We start from the raw sequence: 17809 nt of genomic DNA, 5'->3' as shown, positions 1-17809 counted from the left end.
GTCATAGAGACCTTGCTTAGAATGAGTGAGCCTCTGGGCTCCATCTGCAGCTCTACAGAAATGCGTGTGTGTGTGTGTGTGTGTGTGTGTGTGTGTGTGTGTGGTGTGTGTGTGTGTGTGTGTGTGGTGTGTGTGTGTGTGTGTGTGTGGTGTGTGTGTGTGTGTGTGTGTGTGTGTGTGTGTGTGTGTGTGTGTGTGTGTGTGTGTGTGTGTGTGTGTGTGTGTGTGTGTGTGTGTGTGTGTGTGTGCGCTGCAGGAGTTTTAGTCTTTATTTTTTTATTGATTATCTTATTTATTTGCATTTCAAATGTTATCCCTTCCCAGTTTTCCTCCAAACCCCTATTCCTCCTACTCTCCTTCCATCTGTGAGGGTGCTACCCACCCACCCACCCACTCCCACCTACTGCCCTAGCATTCCTCTACACTGGGGCATCAAGCCTTCACAGGACCATGGGCCTCCCCTCCCATTGATGCCAGATAAGGCCCATCCTCTGCTACATATGGAGTTGGAGCCATGGGTCCCTCCATGTGTACTCTTTGGTTGGTGGTTTAGTCCCTGGGTATGGATGCTTGCAGCCAACCATCAGACTGAGCACGTGGACACCAATGGAGGAGTTAGGGGAAGGACTGAAGGAGCTGAAGAGGGTTGCGATCCCATAGGAAGAACAACAGTATCAACCAATCAGACCCTCCAGAGCTCCCAGGGACAAAAATGCATCTTAAAGAAGTAACTACTTGATGACGCCACTGATATAAGGTTAAAAATGGGTTTGGGACTTTTCCTTTAGAAGCATCTTAGAAAATGTTCCTTACGGGGTAAAGAGAAAAATACTAGTGACAAGGAATTTAAAGTATTTCCTAAAGGACGGAAACCAAGAAACACACTATACAGAAACACTGTCTGGCAGAAGCCATTGTTTTAATGGGATGGATGGCACAAGGGCAGCAAACTTGCTTGCTGCGTGTTCACCAGCCCTGTGGCTCCACTCTGGGGACAAAGGAATCCAGAGGACACAGGGTGCAGTGTCCATTCTGACTGTCTCAGAATTCCCAGAGGAACCAGCCGGAGGCCCCTGGATACTCACAGTTACTTCACGAAGAGAACGGGCATTTCCTTTCTTTCTATACAGCACAGTAATTGAGTGCCACAAAAAATGTGAAAAATTTCTTTTTTTCCACATACATTCCTGCAATGGCCTTTTAGTTTCCAGCATGTATCGTAAATCTGTCTTATGTACATGTTCACTCCACTTCTAACTGCAAACAGAGGGGGAAAGGTTAATATATAGTTATTGTCCTCCAGTGTCACATGACCAAGGATAAGTTAGACTCTACATAATCAAATATATACCTCTTTTTTTGACCTCATTTTCCAAGGACTATATTAGGAGCCATTAGCTCCCATGATTACAAAAAATTACATGATTTGCTGATCATTTATATGCATCTGACAACACAATGTAATCAGCTTGCGGCCATTTTCAACGTGGAAAGATCAGTCACGGAAGGAGCTCCAGTTATACACAGAGTCCATACCAGGAAACACAAGCATCTCCCAAAGCAGCTTTTGATTATCAAAACCTGAGTTCGAAGAAAGGAAGATCAATAGCCTAGAATTCAGAAGCCCTTGGTTAAAGCCCTGTATTTCCAATAACCTTCAGGATAACTTTTTGTTATGTGCACCATTATCTGTCCTAGCTTAATGACAAGGGAGTCAGAGGTGTCCTGTAAGATAATGGGTAAGAAACCGTAGGAAGGACCTAAAACCCATGCAACATTGAGACCTAAGTGCCTCTGGAATCCAGGAAATAAGGGGCAGGTGGGTGGGGGGAGGAGGTTATGGGAAAGGGTGTAGCCCTGCGTGTAACTCTTCTGTGGTAAGCCTTAGTGTCTCACCTAGCTGCCAGCATGGAAGCATGGATTAAACCTTTATCTGCAGAAAGAATCAATGTGTGCAAATAATCAATATTGTGTAATCAAATTCTACCAGCAAGCAAACTTGCCTTTTGTGTGCTCACTAGCCCTGTAGCGCCTCTCTGGGGACAAAGAAATCGAGAGGAGACGCTATGCAGTATCCAGAGATCCTACCTCACACAAGAGCAGCAACCATCTCAATGTGTTTCCCAGCATCTGCTTTTTAGATGTTTCACACTTGGTCCTTAAGTGGCAGCTTGTGAATTAGGTTTGAGGTAGGAGGAAGGAGCATTCTGAACATCCCCAGAAACCTACAAGCCAAACTGTGTTTTGAAAGCCCAGGCTTCAGTTGTTAAGTGGAGTCTTCTCCATATGCATTATTTGCTTCTGTAAGAGCACAGAAAGTCTGGCTATTCATTCTGATGCCCTCACAGGATTCCCACTGTTACAGTCATTTAAAACAGACTGACAGCTAGCTAGTTTTTTAGATTCTTCTCACCATAACATTCGCCTTGACTTCTGAATAAACAGAAAAAGTGTGCGGAGAGCTGAGTGTGAGAGGCAAGCTCTGAGAGTTTCAGCTTTCTTCCACCCCAGCTCCTATCTGTGCTCTAAGAGTCCCATCACTCCACTCTGCCATTTCTGCCAGCATCAGCCCAGCCTTACCCACAAGCATCACAGATGCTCAAGAATAAAATTCAGAACCAGTTTCTTCTCAGAAGAAAGCTATCTCCAGTCAGTGTCCCCAGCATCTTCATTCCCAACAACAGTCCACACTGTCCATCTCTGCCCATGTCCCTCCCTGCTTCTGCTTCTCTCAGCACCACCTTCGTCTTCGTCTTACAGAACCTCATAGCCCAATTCCATAAGGAAAGGAATTCATTTTACCTGGGGGAACATCGGAGAGCAAGACAAAGAGCACAAGGATCAACTGTAGGCTCCCCATAGTCAAACCAGCGAGCAAAGAGTCATCTGAGGTGCAAAGGAAAGTCACTCTCTGCGTAGCTTTCTAGATATAAGGACGTACATGGCTAGTGAACCTTTGGGGACAAGGACATCTGCTTGCTCCATTGAGCAGCCCAATAAAGGCAAGATCTGATTCTGAAAGAAACATCTCATCCCTAACACCTGCTTGCTGCCAGCTGTTTGTGAATTAGCAACCTGATTTATACCATTCCTAGTCTCTTTCTAAGCCCTACTGGGAATGCAGGGTAAATGTTGTTGTATCTTCAGAGTGCGCGTATTTAATAGATGCCTAGCATGTTTATGAAGCTGTATGTCTAGCACATGTCCTTGGTACTGTTGGTGCTGGTTATTTTTGCTCTTACACATTCAAAACTCGGATGGGAATTCTCCCCATTTGAAAAGCAAGTCCTCTGAATCGTTACTGGAATAACAGCTTTCCCAAGTCCGTGCAAATCATCAATGCCAACAGTACAATGTGCACACGGATCTTCCTGAGTCCTGGCACATTGAAGACTGGCCTAACGTGATTCTGATTGGGCTGAAAGCTCTTTAGAAAGTAAGAACTCCCTCGAAGAGTGCAGGATTTCCCCCGTGATACCACCAGCACCCAGCACAATTCCAGAGAACACACTGAGTCATGGTTTTCTACTAAATTCTACAGGCATGTTCTTAGGCATGCTCTGGGCAATGGGAGCTATGCACAGGAAGTTCGAAAAGCCTCCATTGACACGTCTTCATAGTCACATTCCCACCACCAGCAACTTTTAAGTCATCCAACAAAAGTACTACTAATCCTGACACAATTCTACTTCATGAAATGTTTGAGAAATAAGAATCAGCATTCCTAATTACTTAGTAGCTTACTTAATTTTAAATCAGAGGAAAGTGGAGCAATGTGATAGTTGCTGCCTACTGTGACACAGTGACAACACATAGTAGGACCACACAACTATGGCTGCTAGTGTGTGGAGTTAAACACTGGGTTAGATCTTGTCAAACTCCTGATATTTTAAATTTGCACTTAGATTCTTCTTTCTTTCTTTTTAAAATTGTTTTGTGTTTTCAAGGTGGTCTTTCTCTGTGTAGCTCTGGCTGTCCTGGAACTCTTAAGGTAGACCAGGATCTGAGACTAAAGGTTTATGCCGTTACTCCAAGCTTTGGGCTTAGATTCTTCAACTTTAAAATCAGTGGTTGAATTGTCTTTTCTCTATTGGAAAGCCGTGGACTTGCCAGTGTCAAGCCAGTGCCCGAGGCCCACCCTTCAGGTCCTCTGTACACCCAAGAATCCAAACTGATCCTCATGGATTCATTTCAAAGTCTATTTTTATAGACCTGGGCTCTAGATATACAGCCCTACAGATCTAGGCACCAAAGTTGCATACCTGCTGACCCAGACAGCAGGCGTGCCTCTGTGAGAGATCCAGGGGGCAAGGGCACTACATGCCATGCCGGACAGTTTGTATGGTGAAGCCCTCTCAGTTCAAAGATAAGAATAAGGCCCACTTCATATCTGCAGATGCCAACATAATGCAACCCAATAAACATAATAAACCAAGGAACCAAAACATCACATGAATTCAGGCACAAGCACAAGCAGAAGCTTGTGAGACAAGTGGAAAACACAAGGAGAAAGCAATCAAGACACACCACCACCACCACAAATAAGTAAACAGATAAACGACAGACAGACAGACAGACCACAAAGGAAGACTTTAAAGATCCGAGATAATTAACAAAATGTAGTGGTTTTCTCCAAAGTTCGATAAGGTTCTCATGTCAGGTTTCTTTTCTTTCTTTTTCTATATCCATTTAGCTTCCCTAGCTTATTACCGCTGTATATGATTTGCTTAGGGTGATCGCTCGGATCTCACACGGAGAAAACCATGAAAAGGCTCTGAACCAGAGTGATACAAACTGGAGAAGCCTTATCTCTGCCTTTCACATGAAGGAGACCCAGAAGGAAGTTGAAGCTCCTGCTGTGTTAACTGAGAAAACATCCTGGACCAAGCCATCCACCCTCCACCGCCCTTTGTGACTAGTTTACTGGACCTGCTGAGGAGCGCTCCTCTCTCTAAAAGGATACATGATGTGGAAATGCACTCTGGCCACCAGATAAGTCTCGGAATTAACTGTAACACTACAGAGATGTGGGAAGGGATGCGGGCTTCGTGGGAAAGGATGCGGGCTTCTCTATCAATTTGAGGACCACTGCTGGGATACAGGGATGAGGAACAATAGAGAGGGGAACAGCAGCATACAAGTGATCTGATCGGGGCGTTGGGAAAAGGGGGCCCTTTAGAGAGGAGGAGGTAAATAAAGACTCTGTTGGGGACTGTGTTGGTTGTTTGTTTAGTGGGGTTGTTTTGTTTTGTTTTGTTTTGCTTTTTGAGATACGGTTTCACTGTGTAGCCCTGGCTATCCAGAACTCACTCTCTAGACCAGGCTGGCTTCAAACTCAAAGATCCTACAGAGTGTTTCCGAAATGCTGAGATTAAAGGCATGTGCTGCCACCACCCAGCTGGTTTTTGTTTGTTTGTTTGTTTGTTCTGTTCTGTTTTGTTGTTTTTAAAGCATAAAAATATCCATGTTTCTATCTCCCAAGAGCTATTGCATACCCCCCACACCCCCTCTTGCAACCAAATAATGGAAAAAATCCTTAATGCCTATTTCTCGCCAGAAGTTTGTATGGTGCTCTTATAAACCAAGCCTATAGATCTGGTTGATATTAAGCTACTCCTGGGTGTACTTTAGGGAAGGTTTTTTGTTTTTATCGAAGACAGACAGTGGATTAAGGCAAACAATGTAACACATCCTCTGGAACCCAGTCACTCTCCAAATATTGGCATCGCCAGCGATCCCTGCACACCTTGACTCAAGTGTTATTGTTCTTAATAACAGTTGCATGGGGGACACGACCTGCTGGAGCCCTGCTTCCACCTAAGGCAAGCCGGCAAGGGGTGTTGCCCTAAGAGCTGATGAAACAGCTGCGGGGGGGGGGACAAAAACTCTAGCTCCATTAACAGCAGCCTTCTCCCTAAACCCATCCCTACACGGAAGTGCTCAGGAGACATGCACAGACAGGAAACCAACCTCTCTACTTCTCCTATTCCGTCTTCATCAATGGAAGTTTCACCGTAGACTTTAATACCACCTGGCTGTAACGACCTCACCAACCTCACCTGTATCCGACAAATATACAAATATATCCTGTATTCTGAGACAAATAAATGCATGTTCATAGTCCATACTCTCAGGCTCTGTTCAGCTGCCCCTATTGTGTGTTCTTGGGATCAAGCCTTCCTGGACTTTCTAGAGAATTCCTTTCTACTTACTCTTAAAGATTTTACTCCAGGCACAATCACTTTTAGAAATTCTTTGCTACTTCTTTCTAAGCGTAATATGTTGCCCTATAATATTCTATATACAAACTCACCTAGGTCTTACCTAACTATATTAAAATTATAACCTTGGGAACAGCAAGATGGCTCAGTAGGAAAAGGTGCTTGCTGCCAAGCCTGGTGACCTGAGTTTAATCCCAAGAACCCACATTGCTGGACGGAGAGAACCAACTTTTGAAAATTGTTCAATAACCTCGCTGATCCCCGCCGGCAGCTCACTGCTCCCAAACCCCGTGGGAGAGAGAGCTCACCGCCCGGACAGGTGGACACTCCTGAGACTGCAGAGCGGAAGAGACCACCAACACTGCCCACCCCTGCCCACATCCCTGGCCCAAGAAGAAACTGTATACGGCCTCTGGGTTCCCTTGAATAAGGGCACAGGAGCAGCAAATCCGCTGCGTCTGAGATACCGCTGGAACCTGAAGGGACCGACCAGATAAACAGTTCTCTGAACCCAAATCCCTTGGGAGGGAGAGCTAAACCTTCAGAGAGGCAGACACGCCTGGGAAACCAGAAGAGACTGCTCTCTGCACACATCTCTGACTCCAGAGGAAAACACCAAACGCCATCTGGAAGCCTGGTGCACGGAAGCTCCCGGAAAGGGCGGCGCAGATCTTCCTGGTTGTTGCCCCTTCGGAGAGCTCATAAGCAACACCCCACGAGCAAACTTGAGCCTCAGAACCACAGGTAAGACAAACCTTCCTGCTCCAAGCGACCTGCCTAGTGAACTCAGGACACAGGCCCACAGGAACAGCTGAAGACCTGTAGATAGGAAAAACTACACGCCCGAAAGCAGAACATTCTGTCCCCATAACTGGCTGAAAGAAAACAGGAAAACAAGTCTACAGCACTCCTGACACACAGGCTTATAGGACAGTCTAGCCACTGTCAGAAATAGCAGAACAAAGTAATACCAGAGACAATCTGATGGCGAGAGGCAAGCACAGGAACCCAAGCAACAGAAACCAAGACTACATGGCATCATCGGAGCCCAATTCTCCCACCAAAGCAAACACGGAATATCCAAACACACCAGAAAAGCAAGATCTAGTTTCAAAATCATATTTGATCATGATGCTGGAGGACTTCAAGAAAGACATGAAGAACTCCCTTAGAGAAACACAGGAAAACATAAATAAACAAGTAGAAGCCTACAGAGAGGAATCACAAAAATCCCTGAAAGAATTCCAGGAAAATATGAATAAACAAGTAGAAGCCTATAGAGAGGAATCACAAAAAAATCCCTGAAAGAATTACAGGAAAACACAACCAAACGTAAAAGAATTAAAAATGGAAATAGAAGCAATCAAGAAAGAACACATGGAAACAACCCTGGATATAGAAAACCAAAGGAAGAGAAAAGGAGCCGTAGATACAAGCATCACCAACAGAATACAAGAGATAGAAGAGAGAATCTCAGGAGCAGAAGATTCCATAGAAATCATCGACTCAACTGTCAAAGATAATGTAAAGTGGAAAAAGCTACTGGTCCAAAACATACAGGAAATCCAGGACTCAATGAGAAGATCAAACCTAAGGATAATAGGTACAGAAGAGAGTGAAGACTCCCATCTCAAAGGACCAGTAAATATCTTCAACAAAATCATAGAAGAAAACTTCCCTAACCTAAAGAAAGAGATGCCCATAAGCATACAAGAAGCCTACAGAACTCCAAATAGATTGGACCAGAAAAGAAACTCCTCCCATCACATAATAGTCAAAACACCAAATGCACAAAATAAAGAAAGAATATTAAAAGCAGTAAGGGAAAAAGGAAAAGTAACATATAAAGGCAGACCTATCAGAATCACACCAGACTTTTCACCAGAGACTATGAAAGCCAGAAGATCCTGGACAGATGTCATACAGACCCTAAGAAAACACAAATGCCAGCCCAGGTTACTGTATCCTGCAAAACACTCAATTAACATAGATGGAGAAACCAAGATATTCCATGACAAAACCAAATTTACACAATATCTTTCTACAAATCCAGCGCTACAAAGGATAATAAATGGTAAAGCCCAACATAAGAAGGCAAGCTACACCCTAGAAAAAGCAAGAAACTAATCGTCTTGGCAACAAAACAAAGAGAAGAAAAGCACACAAACATAACCTCACATCCAAATATGAATATAACAGGAAGCAATAATCACTATTCCTTAATATCTCTCGACATCAATGGTCTCAACTCCCCAATAAAAAGACATAGATTAACAAACTGGATACGCAACAAGGACCCTGCATTCTGCTGCCTAAAGGAAACACACCTCAGAGACAAAGATAGATACTACATCAGAGTGAAAGGCTGGAAAACAACTTTCCAAGCAAATGATCAGAAGAAGCAAGCTGCAGTAGCCATTCTAATATCAAATAAAATCAATTTTCAACTAAAAGTCATCAAAAAAGATGAGGAAGGACACATAATATTCATCCAAGGAAAAATCCACCAAGATGAACTCTCAATCCTAAATATCTATGCCCCAAATACAAGGGCACCTACATACGTAAAAGAAACCTTACTAAAGCTCAAAACACACATTGCACCTCACGCAATAATAGTAGGAGATTTCAACAACCCACTCTCATCAATGGACAGATCATGGAAACAGAAATTAAACAGAGATGTAGACAGACTAAGAGAAGTCATGAACCAAATGGACTTAACAGATATTTATAGAACATTCTATCCTAAAACAAAAGGATGTACATTCTTCTCAGCTCCTCATGGTACTTTCTCCAAAATTGACCATATAATTGGTCAAAAAACGGGCCTCAACAGGTACAGAAAGATAGAAATAATCCCATGCGTGCTATCAGACCACCACGGCCTAAAGCTGGTCTTCAATAACAATAAGGGAAGAACGCCCACATGTACGTGGAAGTTGAACAATGCTCAACTCAATGATAACCTGGTCAAGGAAGAAATAAAGAAAGAAATTAAAGACTTCTTTTAGAATTTAATGAAAATGAAGGTACAACATACCCAAACTTATGGGACACAATGAAAGCTGTGCTAAGAGGAAAACTCATAGCTCTGAGTGCCTGCAGAAAGAAACAGGAGAGAGATATGTCACCAGCTTGACAGCACACCTAAAAGCTCTAGAACAAAAAGAAGCAAATACACCCAGGAGGAGTAGAAGGCAGGAAATAATCAAACTCAGAGCTGAAATCAACCAAGTAGAAACAAAAAGGACCATAGAAAGAATCAACAGAACCAAAAGTTGGTTCTTTGAGAAAATCAACAAGATAGATAAACCCTTAGCCAGACTAACAAGAGGACACAGAGAGTGTGTCCAAATTAACAAAATCAGAAATGAAAAGGGAGACATAACTACAGAATCTGAGGAAATTCAAAAAATCATCAGATCTTACTACAAAAGCCTATATTCAACAAAACTTGAAAGTCTGCAGGAAATGGACAATTTCCTAGACAGATACCAGGTACCAAAGTTAAATCAGGAACAGATAAACCATTTAAACAACCCCATAACTCCTAACGAAATAGAAGCAGTCATTAAAGGTCTCCCAACCAAAAAGAGCCCAGGTCCAGATGGGTTTAGTGCAGAATTCTATCAGACCTTCATAGAAGACCTCATACCAATACTATCCAAACTATTCCACAAAATTGAAACAGATGGAGCACTACCAAATTCCTTCTATGAAGCCACAATTACTCTTATACATAAACCACACAAAGACCCAACAAAGAAAGAGAATTTCAGACCAATTTCCCTTATGAATATCGACGCAAAAATGCTCAATAAAATTCTGGCAAACCGAATCCAAGAGCACATCAAAACAATCATCCACCATGATCAAATAGGCTTCATCCCAGGCATGCAGGGATGGTTTAATATATGGAAAACCATCAACGTGATCAATTATATAAACAAACTGAAAGAACAAAACCACATGATCATTTCATTAGATGCTGAGAAAGCATTTGACAAAATTCAACACCCCTTCATGAGAAAAGTCCTGGAAAGAATAGGAATTCAAGGCCCATAGTAAAAGCCATATACAGCAAACCAGTGGCTAACATTAAACCAAATGGAGAGAAACTTGAAGCAATCCCACTACAATCAGGGACTAGACAAGGCTCCCCACTCTCTCCCTACTTATTCAATATAGTTCTTGAAGTTCTAGCTAGAGCAATCAAACAACAAAAGGAGATCAAGGGGATACAGATTGGAAAAGAAGAAGTCAAAATATCACTATTTGCAGATGATATGATAGTATATTTAAGTGATCCCAAAAGTTCCACCAGAGAACTACTAAAGCTGATAAAAAACTTCAGCAAAGTGGCTGGGTATAAAATTAACTCAAATAAATCAGTAGCCTTCCTCTACACAAAAGAGAAACAAGCTGAGAAAGAAATTAGGGAAACGACACCCTTCATAATAGTCCCAAATAATATAAAGTACCTCGGTGTGACTTTAACCAAGCAAGTAAAAGATCTGTACAATAAGAACTTCAAGACTCTGAAGAAAGAAATTGAAGAAGACCTCAGAAGATGGAAAGATCTCCCATGCTCATGGATTGACAGGATTAATATAGTAAAAATGGCCATTTTACCAAAAGCGATCTACAGATTCAATGCAATCCCCATCAAAATACCAATCCAATTCTTCAAAGAGTTAGACAGAACAATTTGCAAATTCATCTGGAATAACAAAAAACCCAGGATAGCTAAAACTATCCTCAACAATAAAAGGACTTCAGGGGGAATCACTATCCCTGAACTCAAGCAGTATTACAGAGCAATAGTGATAAAAACTGCATGGTATTGGTACAGAGACAGACAGATAGACCAATGGAATAGAATTGAAGACCCAGAAATGAACCCACACACCTATGGTCACTTGATTTTTGACAAAGGAGCCAAAACCATCCAATGGAAAAAAGATAGCATTTTCAGCAAATGGTGCTGCTTCAACTGGAGGTCAACATGTAGAAGAATTCAGATCAATCCATGCTTATCACCCTGTACAAAGCTTAAGTCCAAGTGGATCAAGGACCTCCACATCAAACCACATACACTCAAACTAATAGAAGAAAAACTGGGGAAGCATCTCGAACACATGGGCATTGGAAAAAATTTCCTGAACAAAACACCAATGGCTTATGCTCTAAGATCAAAAATCGACAAATGGGATCTCATAAAACTGCAAAGCTTCTGTAAAGCAAAGGACACTGTGGTTAGGACAAAACGGCAACCAACAGATTGGGAAAAGATCTTTACCAATCCTACAACAGATAGAGGGCTTATATTCAAAATATACAAAGAACCCAAGAAGTTAGACCGCTAGGAGACAAATAACCCTATTAAAAAATGGGATACAGCCACCCAATTAGACAAGATGGATGAAGCAAAGAAGTGCAGGCCGACAGGAGCCGGATGTAGATCTCTCCTGAGAGACACAGCCAGAATACAGCAAATACAGAGGCTTAATGCCCGCAGCAAACCACTGAACTGAGAACAGGACCCCCGCTGAAGTTATCAGAGAAAGAACTGAAGAGCTTGAAGGGCTCGAGACCCCATATGAACAACAATGCCAAGCAACCAGAGCTTGCAGGGACTAAGCCACTACCCAAAGACTATACATGGACTGACCCTGGACTCTGACCTCATAGGTAGCAATGAATATCCTAGTAAGAGCACCAGTGGAAGGGAAGCCCTGGGTCCTGCTAAGACTGAACCCCAGTGAACTAGATTGTTGGGGGAGGGCGGCAATGGGGGGAGGGTGGGGAGGAGAACACCCATAAGGAAGGGGAGGGGGAGGTATTAGGGGGATGTTTGCCCGGAAACCGGGAAAGGTAATAACATTCGAAATGTAAATAAGAAATACTCAAGTTAATAAAAAAAATAAATAAATAAAAAAAGAAAAGAAAATTGTTCAATGACCTCCACATGACGTCGTGGCACATATGTGTGAGTGCAACACATGCACAAATGAATCAAATCATGGCTTTAGAAGTTTCTTCCTGCCATGTTACTGTAGAGGAATTTTCTCTAAAATTTGGAAATACAGGTAACTAACTGTAAAAAGTGGCCCAAATGCTGACCCCGCTGAACTGAACCAAATCTCCTCCCACTCTCCAGAGCATTCTCTTTCATATGCGCGACTGGCTTTTCATAGTCACACAGTCATTGCCAGCTTCAGCCTTTCAGGTGTTTCCACATTAGTTCTGTGTCTCACTCATTCACGCCCAGCACTGTGGAAACGCCTGTCTCTGCAGCCCCTCTTCGTTCTCAGAAATCCAAGGGATAAACACAGGCAGTTACTACGCTTGTGCTAAGAAGTCCGAGGACAAGCTCCCAGGTGTTAGTGTCTGTGGGAAGAGTCATGGACTATAGACGATTGACAGGGGCCAGGAAAAGCAGCAACAAGCCCTGGGGGCTTCTGAGCAGCTATGCCAGGCTGTGAGGGCCTGAAGCCTTAAGAGCAAGTGCCAGGGCCTTTCTTATCAAAGGTAATAGTAGTTTCAATTGGTTACACAATCCCTTTGGGCAGATAGGTGTCCCAATCACTTGGGACAACCAGATCTTACAACCTTTACTGAACTTGCTCTGTTACAGAAAGTGATCTGTCTGTATGTCTGTCTGTCTGTCTGTCTGTCATCTATTTCATCTATCATCTATACATCTATCATCCATCTATCTATCATCTATCCATCTATCATCTATCATCTATCTATCATCTATCCATCTATCATCTATCTATCATCTATCTATCTGCCTTGTATCTGAATAAGGTTCTATGTAGCCAGCTTGATTCTTCAGCTTGGGTTTGGGGTTTTGGTCTGAAGTCATCTCCCATTGATTATAGATTCTCAGGCATCCTGAAGCTGTACTCAACTGTAACACTAACTCTAGTTTTAAATATATCTTTATTTTTCTTTGAGAATTTCATATATATTTAGCACATGGTCAAATGTGCTCCTAACTCTATCGCCCCCAACCAACTCCCACCAGGACCACACTACCACATCTTTCTCCGAACTTCAAGTCGTCTCTTTTTTAACCTACTCAGTTCGATTAGTGCTGCCAGCACGTGCATGGATAGAGGACCATCCACCAGAGCATGGGCAACCTACCAGGGGCCTCCTTCCAGAAGAAAGTGCCTCTCCCTTATGCAGCAGTAATCGCTAACAGTTCCCTGGAGGGGGTGGAGCTTTGTGAGCCCCTCTCCCTCCATGCTAGACTTTTCACTGGCTTGATCTTGTGCAGATACTGTGTCTGCAACCTTAGCTGCTGTGCACTTCCAAGGCTTATCCTAATATACAGATCTACAGGAACATAACTAGAGAGTGCAGTGTTCTGGATAAGACCTCAAGAGGCTAGACATAAGCTCAGTTTCATCAAGGTCAGAGAAAAGGCTATGCCAAGGCCCTCAGTTCCTATGAGTTAAAGACTCTTGTTTTGAAGAAGCAATGGTGGAAGTCATTTCTCCTCTTATTCACAGACATCTCCCATGAGATTCTCTGTGAGACTGAATGGAGCCAATATATATATAGCACCCTTCCCAGTGATCTATCCAACTCAGTTAGAGAGGCACCTCTACCTCTTTCTAGATAGTTTAAGGTCTGGAATCTCCATTGGATTTGAAAAAAAATAGCAACTTACAAGACAAACCTACTTTCTGACATTGTGTGTGCCTCCCACTAATAGGGATGGGTACAAGTCAAACAGAGATGTGGGAGCACCTATCTGCACCTTCCCTCACATCCCCCGAAATTCTCAAAGGATTGAGGGGATGTGTCAACAGAGATCCTCTAGACGAGTGGTTCTCCACCTTCCTAATGCTATGACCCTTAACACAGTTCCTCATCTTGTCAAAGTGACCCTCAACTATGAAATTATTTTTGTTGCTACTTCATAACTGTAATTTTGTTGCTGTTATGAATCTTAGTGTAAATACCTGTGTTTTCCTAATGGTCTTAGGTGATCCACTGGTTAAGAGACACTGCTCTAGAAGATGGTTAGCCTGGGCAGTTCATAGTCTTTTTGATAATTGATCAATCCATAAAGATTTCCACATAGGATAGTGAATACCTATAATTTTAGTGCTAAAGAGACTGAGGCAGAAGAATTAAAAGTTCAAGGCCAGTCTAGGCGACATTGCAAAACCTGGTCCCCCCAAAATAAACTAAAACCTTACATATTAAAAGAAAACACACAAGCATTGTGCAATGTTTAAATTCATGTTTAAAAACATTTATCTCTTTTTGGTTAAAATCTTGTTTCATTTTGCTTGAACTCACTGAGGCTGGCCTTGAACTCTTGATTGTCCTTCCTCCACCACTAGAAGGCTGGGCTTATGGACGTCAGTCATCATGCTTAGCTGGTGACAATTTTAAAACCCTTCTCCTAGCTGCTTTAAATGTACAGAACATCATTGTCATCTATGGCCAACTAGTGTGCAATAGCACACCATAACTTCTTGCTTCCATCTAGTTGTGACCTATACACAGGGAGGGGATTGCCCCACAGTCCTCTCTTCCTGCCTTCCCTCCTCGAATAACCACACTTCTGCTCTCAACTTGTGTGAGCTCGATGTTTTAGACTCAGACATTGTGTGAGTGAGATAGTGTGGCACTTCTCCTTCTTATCCCGCTTTACAGGATCCCTGTTCCATTCACGTCAGATGACTAATGTTGAATATAGGCACCTTTCTTTTTTCCCTGCCCAGTCATCAGTTGACAGACATATAGTTTATTTCAATTTCCTGGTATTGTGAAGAGTTTTCATAATTGATATGGAAGCCCCCGGTGTCTTTTTGACATGCTGATTTTATTTCTTTTTAATAATTTCCACTAGTGTCACTTCTGATCATAAAGTAGTTCTCTTTTAATTTCTAGAAAATCCTTAGGGTTTGAATATGCTTAGTCCATAGGGAGTGGCGCTATTAGGAGATATGGCCTTGTCAGAGGAAGTATGTCACTGTGGGGGTGGGCTTTGGAGGTCTCCTCCGATGCTCAGGCTCCACCTATTGTGGAAGAGAGCTTCTTCACACCCGCCTGAAGAGGCCAAAGTCTCCTTTGAACGAAGATATAGAACTCCCAGCTCCTTCTCTAGCACCACATCTGCTTGGATACTGCCTGGCATGTTTCCCACCACCATGATGATAATGGGCTGAACCTCTGAACCTGTAAGCCAGCTCCAATCAAATGTTGTTCTTTATACGATTTGCCTTGGTCATGGTGTCTTTTCACAGCAATGAAACCTAATTAAGACAACTCTCCATGCTATTACCCACAATGGTCCTACTAATTTACATCTCAACCGATAGTCCATAAATATTCCCTTCTTTCACTCTCCCCAACACTTGTTATCTTCAGTCTTTCTATTGTAGCCATTCTTACTTGACTCAAATATTTAATCCCAGTTTTTATTTGTATTTTAGATAGTGATGCTGAGAAATATTTTTATAAAAGGTATCTCTTCTTCTTATTATACTGATAACCATCATTCTTGGGAAAGTGGTCCGGCATGAGAATATCCATTCAAAGCAAAGACATGATTTTAGGTTTGTGAGACACACACGTCAAAATACCATGACTAGAAAACAGCTCCGAGAGGTTGTTTTCTACATGCAAGCCCTTTCTACCCCCTCTGAGCCTTGATTTCTCTGTCTCTACAAAGATGGCCAAGCCTCTTCCCTGCATTTATGATAGCGGAGGTTTGAGAAGCAACGGAAGCTTGTGAGACTGGGCAGCCAATGCAGGATGCCCTGCAGCCTCTCATTAGCAATCCTTCCTTGAGAGAGACATTGCACCACTGGTCGCCAATACACTGCAGTGTGGGGCCCACTCTCACGGCCTCACTCTGAGTTTAATCCACACTAGTGCTCTCAGTTTTTTTTTTTTTCTTCTCAGTTTTAGAAGCATCAGTGGAGACCAAAGTAAAACTCTCACAGCAGGATTCTGCCTTTATCAAGAAGGCATTTGGACGTTGCTGAAGAGAAAGGAAGACGGATGCTACAGTGGAATTTAGTCATAATACTAAGTACTCGCAGTATACCAACACATGTGCTAGCAAGATGGCTGAGCTGGTAGAGTACAAGGAGCGCAAGCCCCACAGCTGGTGTTTGATCCCCAGCACTCACATAAAGGTGAGGGAAGACATCACAAAGCTGTCCTTTAACCTCCTCCACATGCATGCTGAACATGCGTGCGCGTGCATGCGGAACATGCGCATGCGCGCGCGCACGCACGCACGCACGCACGCACGCACGCACACACACACACACACACACACACACACACACACACACAAATTATATTTTAAAATATAAAGTATACCTGGGTTGGAGAGAGATAGCTCAGCAGTTCAGAGCACTGGCTGCTCCTCCTGAGGTCCTGAGTTCAATTCCCAGCACCCACATGGTGACTCACAATCATCTACAATGAGATCCGATGCCCCATTCTGTCATGCAGACATACGTGTAACTAGAATGCTTAAATAAATAAATATTAAAAAAAAAAACAAAGAAATGTACCAGCAGAAATACATTATTTTGGGTTGGGGATTTAGCTCAGCGGTAGAGCGCTTGCCTAGGAAGCGCAAGGCCCTGGGTTCGGTCCCCAGCTCCGAAAAAAAGAAAAAAAAAAAAGAAATACATTATTTTATTTTATCCTCATATCTTCAAAAAAAAACTTTCCACAATGCATGTGGTTTTAGAGAGGATGAAGATGGAGTTGCGCTACTAAGTAAAGTCTTCAAAGAGAGCATGCCTTCACAGCACAGTGTAGTCAGTAAAACCACACTCTATTGGCTTCTTACAGACTGCAGTGTGTGGGCCACTTGGCAACAAGCCTACCTCAGAGGACAGAACAACATCAAAGTTAGTATTAATCATTCATGACTGACCCCAAAGACTCTTTCCTGTGGGCCTAACGACTCTTTCCAAAGGCCACATCCTTACCTCCAGGGAACTAGTGTTCAGTTCCGCCTCTGGATCTGGGCATCCAACCTTGAAAACAGCACGGAACTGGCCCTCCCATGAGAAAGCTGAGTAAGTTCCAACCCTACTACCCAACTACCCCAACCTGTGAGCTCCTCCCTGCCACCTGAGGTCCTCAGACCCAGATGGGTGTCTCAAGCCATTTAGAAGAGGAAGCTCACTGGGGACTTTCTCACAGCAGTCTCTGGTCAGATGAGTAAGTAAAACTGACTGAGGAGTCTTCTCCACTCACTGAACAAACCCTCTACTCTTAGACAAATTCTGTTGACATGTTAAGAGCCTTTTGCTTCTTGAACCCTGTGAGTATTCTTTCCCTGTGTCCCTCCTATCCTTGCATTGCCTGTGTTCTGTAATACTTTTTCTGGGACCCTGGGCTGAGTGCCTTCATGTGCTTTGAAGAAATGAAGGTGGTGCTGAAAGGCACGGGGCCTCTCTCCTCTTCTTCTGATCCTATAGAAGCTGGGATCTCCCTGGAAGAGTGAGCCCGAATCCAGACCATCTCTATACACAAGGCTCCCCAACAGCTGTCTGGGCAACTCCAGCACCACACCCTCCACAGCT

At 43.1% G+C, this 17809-nt stretch overlaps 1 protein-coding gene across 1 annotated transcript; it reads right to left on the bottom strand.

Moving 5' to 3' along the window:
• Positions 1-1041: 1041 nt before the first annotated feature.
• Defb135 (defensin beta 135) lies at positions 1042-2904 on the bottom strand. Its single transcript, XM_032917252.1, has 2 exons — positions 2803-2904; positions 1042-1257 (listed from the first exon to the last, which is right to left on the bottom strand). The coding sequence occupies exons 1-2, from the start codon at positions 2858-2860 to the stop codon at positions 1088-1090; spliced, it is 228 nt and encodes a 75-aa protein (XP_032773143.1). The 5' UTR covers positions 2861-2904; the 3' UTR covers positions 1042-1087.
• Positions 2905-17809: the final 14905 nt, after the last annotated feature.

Source organism: Rattus rattus, chromosome 12 (genome assembly GCF_011064425.1).
Source record: "Rattus rattus isolate New Zealand chromosome 12, Rrattus_CSIRO_v1, whole genome shotgun sequence".
Classification (NCBI taxonomy): domain Eukaryota; kingdom Metazoa; phylum Chordata; class Mammalia; order Rodentia; family Muridae; genus Rattus; species Rattus rattus.
The sequence above is the reverse complement of the archived record's forward strand: the minus strand, read 5'-3'. Positions and strand labels throughout refer to the sequence as shown.

Coding starts and splice junctions, on each gene's coding strand:
- Defb135 (XM_032917252.1), bottom strand. CDS start 2,860: ATGGGGAGCCTACAGTTGATCCTTGTGCTCTTTGTCTTGCTCTCCGAT. Junction 1,258..2,802: donor GCTCTCCGATGTTCCCCCAG/GTAAAATGAATT, acceptor CTCTGTTTGCAG/TTAGAAGTGGAGTGAACATG.